At 46.2% G+C, this 8,861-nt stretch overlaps 1 protein-coding gene across 1 annotated transcript in view; it reads left to right on the top strand.

Annotated features, from left to right (window-relative positions):
- The first annotated feature begins 2,673 nt into the window (after positions 1-2,673).
- The window catches only part of GCH1 (GTP cyclohydrolase 1), a 50,630-nt gene continuing 44,442 nt past the window's right edge, over positions 2,674-8,861 (top strand). Inside the window, exon 1 of the mRNA XM_038544768.1 lies at positions 2,674-3,159. Coding sequence (XP_038400696.1) covers positions 2,820-3,159 — 340 coding nt within the window. The 5' untranslated portion in view covers positions 2,674-2,819. The remainder of the gene's footprint in view (positions 3,160-8,861) is intronic.

The following is an 8,861-nucleotide window of genomic DNA, read 5'->3' as shown; positions in this document are numbered from 1 at the left end:
TTTCATGAATAAATAAATAAAATCTTTAAAAAAAATGAATTCTTTGGATAATATGATATTAATGTTTACAAATGCTTTTTTTTAAAAAAAGATTATTTATTTATTCATGAGACAGAGAGAGAGAGGCAGAGACATAGGAGAAGCAGGCTCCATGCAGGGAGCCCGATGTGGGACTCGATCCTGGGTCTCCAGGATCAGGCCCTGGGCTGAAGGCGGCGCTAAACCGCTGAGCCACCCGGGCTGCCCCCTACAAGTGCTTTCATTATTTTTTTTTAAAGATTTTATTTATTTATTTATTTATTTATTTATTTATTTATTTATTTATGAAAGACACATAGAGAGGCAGAGACACAGGCAGAGGGAGAAGCAGGCGCTAAACCGCTGAGCCACCCAGGGATTCCCCCTACAAATGCTTTTAAAAAAAAGCGTAAGATTCACACTAAAAATACATCTCATTGAAAGTGTCTCCATTGAATCCTTCCATTTTAAAAAGTACCTCACTTAGTATCTTTGTTTTCATTTGCTAAATACAAAGCCATTCTTTAATGTTGTCTCCATCTATGCTGACACAGTTTGAGACCCAATGGATAACTCTGACCAGGAAATATCAGTGGGCAGTGGACAATGCAGTTACAGGGAAAAAAATATTGCAGGACCTTGCCAATGGGGTGGGAAACTTACAAGAATATCAGCAGACTGATAAAGAGCCCAAGGGCCAGTCATGTTTCTTGATTTCTGTAGTTTGGTATTTATAGACATTCAATAATTATCTTTAAAAACCACATTGGCATGGGATGCCTGGGTATTCAGTGGTTGGGCATCTGCCTTCAGATCAGGGGGTAATCCCGGGGTCCTGGATCTGGGGACTGCTTCTCCCTCTGCCTATATCTCTTCCTCTCTCCCCGTCTTTCTCATGGATAAATAAAATCTTAAAAAAAAAACAACCCACATAGGCACGAATACTTATATATACTAAAGGTATATATAGGGCAGCCCCAGTGGCACAGCGGTTTAACGCCGCCTGCAGCCCAGGGTATGATGCTGGAGACCCTGAATCGAGTCCCATGTCAGGCTCTCTGCGTGGAGCCTGCTTCTCCCTCTGCCTGTCTTTGCCTCTCTCTCTCTCTGTCTCTATGAATAAATAAATAAAATCTTAAAAAAATTATATATATATATATACACACACACACACACACACACACTAAATGTATATATACTTCTAATGCTAAAGGTGCTGAGGAGGCCAAGTAATTTCCATATTTCTTTCTTTGATGTTTAGAACAGAGCTATGCCTGGAGCAGATATCCAATAAATACTAATTAATAATTATAATGACTGAGCTACTGTATTAGTATAGAATAACTTCAGGGGCTTCCCTCCTGGTTTGTCCGATCCTAAGCTTTTTAATACTTGTATATATGTCACAAGTCAGCATTAGAAACTCTCTGAAGCAAATCATAAGTTATTAATTTGATACATGCTTTAAAACTTACCGTTGGCATCATGAAATAATTCTTCAAGTGTGGGAGGGAAAGCCTATTTTTTTTTAAACCCATTTTTTAATCTTAAAACAGTCAAAGCAGGGCAGCCTGGGTGGCTCAGCGGTTTAGCGTCTCCTTCGGCCCGGGGCCTGATCCTGGAGACCCGGGATCGAGTCCCACGTTGGGCTCCCTGCATGGAGCCTGCTTCTCCCTCTGCCTGTGTCTCTGCCTCTCTGCCTCTCTATCTCTGTGTCTCTCATGAATAAATAAATAAAATAATACTAATAAAAAAAACAAAAACAGTCAAAGCAGATGTCACCGGTTACGAGTCCAGCTGATCAATAACGTTTCACAATTTGTACAAACACAGGGGAAAGGAGCTTACTTAGCACATCACTCAAACGATCAGTACCAAATTTCCACAGAGCTCAAATGGGTTTTTAATGAAAAAGTCTAGAAAACTAACTTTTCTTCTTTTGTGAATCATTTTTTCTCCAGGGCCAAAGTTTTGGCCATCACAAATAGCATCCTCCTGGATACAGGGACTCACACGAGGGCCACTTGGTGGGACACTCTCCCTTAGAGCGGTGAGAGGGTTCTCGTGGGTGGCAGGTGCGCTGGACAATTTCTAAGTAACGAACGCTAGAGTTTCGTGTCATATTATTCTCTTGCCCTAAAAGCATAGACTTGGTTTCCTTACCCACGGTCTTTTCCGCTCGGGGCCACCTGTTTGGTCATCTTTCACTAAACGAGCTTTTTCCTCGCCTAGGAGGAGAGGGCTGAGCGTGCGCCCTGGGCTTGCATCTCCACGACAGGGTTCCGGCCCCTGACACCTGCCTGCTTTCGGATTCCGAGGACGCTGCAGCAACCCGAGGGGTCCAACCCCTCCGCCCCGCTGGCGGGGAAGGGCCCGGCGCGCGTGGTTTCACCCCACCCTGCAGCGGCCCTCCCGGAGCTCGCGAGGCCGCCCCCCGCCCCCGCCCCTCCCGTGGGGCCGCCCCCGCCCCTCCCGTGGGGCCGCCCCCGCCCCTCCCGTGGGGCCGCCCCCTCCCCCGCGCCCGGCCGAGGCCAGGCGAGGGGGCGGGGCAGCGCCGTGACGCGCGGAGGCTCCGGCCAATGGGAACGCCCCGCGGCGCCGGCCGAGCCGCCAGCCTATAAAAAGGGAGGCACTGCCGCGCTCTCCAGCCTTCCGCCGTCCCCGGCTGGGCTGGTGTCCCTGGCCGGTCGCCTACTTTCCCCAGGTGATCGTGGTCACAGCCTGTTGCCTGCAGCCGCCCGGGCAATTTTGTTGCAGCTCCTGAAGCGTCCCAGTCCCTCCGGAGGGGCAGCGGCAGGTCCATGGAGAAAGGTCCGGTGCGGGCGCCGGCGAAGCCGCGGGGCGCCAGGTGCAGTAATGGGTTCCCCGAGGGGGAGCCGCCGCGACCCGGGCCGAGCGGGCCGGCAGACAAGCCGCCGCGGCCGGAGGCCAAGAGCGCGCAGCCGGCGGACGGCTGGAAGGGCGAGCGGCCCCGCAGCGAGGAGGATAACGAGCTGAACCTCCCCAACCTGGCGGCCGCCTACTCGTCGATCCTGCGCTCGCTGGGCGAGGACCCCCAGCGGCAGGGACTGCTCAAGACGCCCTGGAGGGCGGCTACGGCCATGCAGTTCTTCACCAAGGGCTACCAGGAGACCATCTCAGGTCGGTGCTCCCGCCGCCGCGCGGGCGCGGGCCGCTCCGGCGTGCGGGGCACTGGGTAGGTGGCCGCGGGGGGCGCGCCCCGGCTCCGGGAAGTTTCCGGAGTTGCCTCGCTCTTGGCGCAGCTCGGAGCGCTGTGGCCTCCCGAACCCCGCCTTCGGCCCTGGCCCCGCGGTCCCGCCCAGGCGAGGGTCCCGCGCGGGACGCGTTTCGGGCCTCTCCCCCCGGGGGCCCCGGGCCTGCGCGCAGCCCTCCCCTGAGCCCCGGGTCGCCGGGACCACGGGCACGGAGCCACCTGCCGGGTGGGAGGCCGGAGCCCCTTCCGCCTGAGCTGGAAGCGTGTGCCAAACCCAGACTTGCCACTGGCGCTTGTGGATGAGAGGGCTTCCTAGGGTCGGTCTTTTTCTCGAGGCCTCATTTTTCGGTAGGTGTGTGTGTGTGTGTGTGTGTGTGTGTGTGAGAGTGTGTGTGAAGCTTTGGCTCCGTCTGCTCGGAGCGCTGGGGGTGATTCTTTGTAGCAAACTCGGGAGACCCGCACACTCACACTGACCTTCCAGGACACCCGGGTCTTTGGAAAGTTGTCATTCTCTTTTGTCCACTTCAGGTGAACTCCAGCTCGGGACTTTCCCAGGACTTGGCGCTGCTCTAGGCATGGACTTGCCCAGAGTTGGAGGCGTGAGGTTCCTCTGGGTAGTTTGCGGTCTCAAGTCCCCGCCCCCCTTCTAAAAGCCCAGAAGCCCTAAAGTGACTCGCTGGGAGTCGGGGAGGTTCGCTGGGCTCGAATCGGGGTTGGCCCGATGCTATCCGTGCCCGAGGCGGGTCAGACAGACGTTCACGCAGAAGCCTGGAGAGCTGTAGGGACGGGGGAGGGAGGATAGGAAATGAAGACTTCGCTGCCTGCTGCGTGAACGGTGCTGGTCTTTACAAACCAGAGAGGAAAAAAAAAAAAAAAAAAGGCAAGCTTCTGACTTCTGCAACTGGGACCGAGGACGTAGTTTTCTCGCTTAAGTCTTCTGTGCCTCTTGGTGACATTTATTTATTTGGCCTAAGAAGCCTCTACCTTCATCATTTCTCAAGGAATAGCAGTGCTGCTTTGAGAGGTAACATCCCTGCCCCTGTTATTTTCTTGAGGGAGTATGCGGCGACTCCCCCAATAGATCCTGGGAAGAACAAAGTTGTTTTTGCCCAGTCTTCCACACCCGAAAGGAAGGGTGGGAAATCAGTGAGAGAGGGGTGGGGCCCCAAAAGGAAACGATACTACATACTGACGCCGAGAAATGGACCTTTAGTTCAGTGTCCAAAGTTCACTTTTTTAACCTCTCGATGGTAAAAAAATTCAGAGACCGAAAAGCAGAATTTCAAAATGCAAAGACTAAAGAGTAAGCTGTCTTCATTCATTTGGTGAATATTCTATCATTTGGTCATATTCCACGATGTAATGAAGAAACCTCTTTTAGGGCTTTACTCATCCTGCCTCTTGTGGACACTGAAAACAGCCTCCTTTGTAACATTGGTCAGACTTTGGAAATTTTGCCAAATCATAGAAGAGAGGGATTTCTGACTCCCAGACAGGTCACAAAATTACCTAAAGTGGCTCACGAAGTTTAAGTAAGCAAATTGTGAGCGGGAGTTTGTCTCATGAGCTATAGGACTAATGAATACGAAGAACACTTCAGTCTACCTTAGAAACAGTTTTGGTAAAATGTTAATTTATTACTTAAAAAGTCCCTGGACCAGAGACAGAAAGCAGATTTAGGGGTTGCCAGGGCCTGGGGAGGAGGACAGAATGGAGGAGAGTGGCTGCTTATTTGGTTTCCTTTTGGAGTGATGAAAATGTTCTGAAACTAGAGGGTGGTGGTGATGGTTGCACAACATTGTGAATGTACTAAATGTCACTGAATTGTACACTTCAAAATGGTTAAAATTTGAATTTTTTTAATGATGACTTTTATGTATATTTTGCCACAGTATAAAAGACCACAGACCATTTAAGAATTATTACTAGCTGTTAATTGAATACTTTTTATGCCTTAATTGCTTTATGTGGATGGTCTTGGTTAACCCTTATTTTGAGATAAACACTGTTTTTTTAAATCCCCATGACAAGGAAACTGAGGCAGAGAGGTTGACAGCTTCAAGTGATAGGGTTGGTGTTTGAATTCAGACAGCCTGAGAGCAGAACTCTTACCTACTTTCTTATGTTGCTATTTTGATATGTCAGTGTATCTTATCTCTAAGTATTTCAAACTATGAGCTATGACCTAACAGTTGGGTTACCAGCATTAAAAAAAAAAGAAGAAGATGGAGTAGAATGGAGAAGATCAGTTTATGACATGCAATAAGGGTACAAGTTATGAGCTTCTGTGTAGGTTTTTATGTATGGCTTTTTGTGTGTACTGGCTCCAGATGTAAATATTTTATTTAGCTGTAGATTGTCATCAAAAGTTTGAAAACCTCTATCTAGGGACTCACACTTAAGGACTTAATACCTATGAATTAGAAGTACATAGTTAGGAGAAGATAAGGAGGATGGTACTGAGTTTAAAGGAATTAACCTCAAATGGTGGTGGTCTACACCTTGGGCCAGTTGAGTGGGAGAAAGAAGGAAGGATATTTTAAATCTGTAGAAAATATGGCAGAGAGTAATAAAACAATCCTTCATAATCCCTAATTTTTATTTCTTTAGATAGCATAAGTCAGTGACCACTATAAATTGTTTTGGAAAGAAACAAACTTCTTTGAAACTCTCTCTTTTCTATGCTTATAACCAAGATACTCTGTATCTTTCATGTCTCAGTATATTAATTCCTGGTTAATGGTGTTAACTATTCAGGGTTGTGAAATGGAAAATAAGTTGGTGCTTTATATTACCCAAATAATTTTTTGTTAATTCTTCCTGAGTGGATTGATGCTAACTTCTGGTATTCTGGGGAATTTGTCGTTTCTCACTTTACTGCCTCTTCTCTCCATGACCCTTGTCTAGTAGTGTACTTTCCAGTGTGTACCTTACCATGGGTACATCTGTGATCACCACTGATGGGGCTATGTCAGGGTTGTGCAAGTCTCCTGGTTACTGTTCACCACTGGGCTGGGAGGGAATCCTGAAAGAGACACTACCCCCTCTCCCAGGAACTGGCTCTCCTTTGAATCTGGCATCACATCATGATCTTTGGAGCAGCTCATCTTTCTCTGTTGCTGTCCCATTTCCATTTAAGCACACCCTACATCTCTATAGATTCTAAGTTGTACCTTGATGGGGTCTTGTCTTTTCTTTTCTTTTCTTTTCTTTTCTTTTCTTTTCTTTTCTTTTTTCTCTCTTTCTCTCTTTCTCTCTTTCTCTCTTTCTCTCTTTCTCTCTCTCTTTCTTTCTTTCTTTCTTTCTTTCCTGATTGATTTTAGAGAGGAGGGTGAAGAGGGACAGCGGGAGGAGAGAAGCAGACTCCCACTGAATGTGGAGCCCAACACAGTATGAGATCTCACGATCCTGAAATCATGACCTGAGCCAAATCAAGAATCAGACACTTAACTCTCTGAGCCACCAGGCACCCCAATGAGGTCTCCTTTCTAAATAAAGCATCTTTCCTATATTTCCAATATTTTATTCAGAACCTTAATTAAATTGGAAGGTCTACTGGACCCTGAGGTTCTTGGTCTTTTTGTCCCTGTGTCTGACCCTTCCCATTCCCCGTCTCCTCCTGGGTATAAATGGGAATAACCTCTTCATTACCATTATCTATCAAAGGTTAAGTGCATATACCTTGTTTCATTAATTGTCCTCTTTATGAGTTTATGGGAACACACAGAGTCCTGACTTTTCTGTCATATCTGTAGTTAAAGTAGGTTTTAGCTTGTCTTATCCAGGATGCATAAAGAATTTTCATAAATCAAGCTGACAATATCCCACATTTTAGGAAATATGTGAGCATGTATATAATGCAGCATGAGGAGATGGTACCACAGGTGATGGACTTCTTTTTTTTTTTTTTTTCCAAGATTTTATTTATTTATTTATGAGAGAGGCAGAGACATAGGCAGAGGGAGGAGCAGGCTCCCTGTGGGGAACCACGATCCTGGGACTCCGGGATCATGCCCTGAGCCAAAGGCAGATGCTCAACCACTGAGCCAACTAGGGGTCCCAGTGATGGACTTCTTGACTGTCTTCTCACAACAGTTGAGGAGTCTTGTCCCTGCCTCCATCATTTTCATTGCAAGATGATATCTATCATTTAAAGATAACACAAAATACCACACCTGGGTGGCTCAGTTGGTTAAGACTCCAACCCTTGGTTTTTGGCTCAGGTCATGAGATCACCTGTGTGGGGCTCTGCACTGGGCATGGAGCCTGCTTAAGATTCTCTCCCTCTGCAACCTACCCACCCCTCCATGCAGGCACTGTCTCAGTCAATCAATCAATCAATCAATCACAAGGTTATTAGATACTTTGTTATACAGAAATGAGTCTTAGCCACTTCATACTGAAAGGTGCTAGCACTCACAAAAGGTTTTTTTTTTTTCCTCTTTGAATCACAAATCTTTGTGATTTGCCAAATGAATACTTTTGTAGAACTTAGTTCTGTTTATTGTTAGAAAGAGTACTATGAATAAAGAAGAAAAAATAATGAGGCTGTTGAAGTATATGACTGGAATCTGGGAATAGTCAAAGCTGATTAAAGTTGTTAAGAAATCATGAGAATGGAGGAGAAAACTTGTCCTAATGGTTTCTCTTATTTTTTAAATGATTTTTAAAAGATTTATTTATTTGAGAGAGTGTGAATGGGGAAGGGGCAGAGGGAGAGAATCTCAAGCAGACTCCCTACTGAATGTGGAGCCCATCTTGGGGCTCCATCTCAGGATGCTTGAGATCAAGCATCAGTTACTTAACCTGAGTGGAAACCAAGAGTCAGACACTTAACCAACTGAGGCACCCAGGCATCCTCTAATGTTTTTTTTTTAAACTATATTATCTATAAACAGTTTTCCTGGCCTGGGAGGAAAAAAATTACTACACATAACTTTGAAATACCAAATAAAGCCATCAAGGGTACCAAGTATCATCAGGCTGGTACTTGTTTTAGTTTCATTGTGCTGATATAAAGTATTCAAACTGGGCTGTTTAAGCAACAGATATCTATTGTCTCACAGGTCAAGAGGCTAGAAGTCTAAAATCAAGCTATGGGTAGAACCATTCTCCCTCAGAAAATTGTAGTGGGGAGATCTTTTTTGCCTCTTCCCTGTATCTGGTGGTAGCTGTCAATCCTCAGTATTCATTTGCTTGCATTATTCAGATCTCTGCCTTTATTGGTGTCCAAGTTTTCTTTTCTTTTTTCTTTTCTTTTCTTTTCTTTTCTTTTCTTTTCTTTTCTTTTCTTTTCTTTCTTTCTTCTTTCTTTTTCTTTCTTTCTTTCTTTCTTTCTTTCTTTCTTTCTTTCTTTCTTTCTTTCTTTCTTTCTTTCTTTCTTTCTTTTTTTCTTCCTTTCTTCCTTTCTTTCCTTTCTTTCCTTTCTTTTTCCATGAGAGACACTCAGAAAGGCAGAGACATAGGCAGAGGGAGAAGCAGGCTCCCCGTGGGAGCCTAATGCAGGACTCTATCCCAAGACCCCAGGATCATGACCGAGCTGAAGACAGACGCTCAACCACTGAGCCACCCAGGTGCCCCCAAATTTTCCTCTTTTAAGAACACCAGTCACATAGGACTGAGTCTACTG

Source organism: Canis lupus, chromosome 8 (genome assembly GCF_011100685.1).
Source record: "Canis lupus familiaris isolate Mischka breed German Shepherd chromosome 8, alternate assembly UU_Cfam_GSD_1.0, whole genome shotgun sequence".
In the NCBI taxonomy this organism is placed as follows: Eukaryota; Metazoa; Chordata; class Mammalia; order Carnivora; family Canidae; genus Canis; species Canis lupus.
This window is presented reverse-complemented; position numbering and strand designations above follow the sequence as displayed.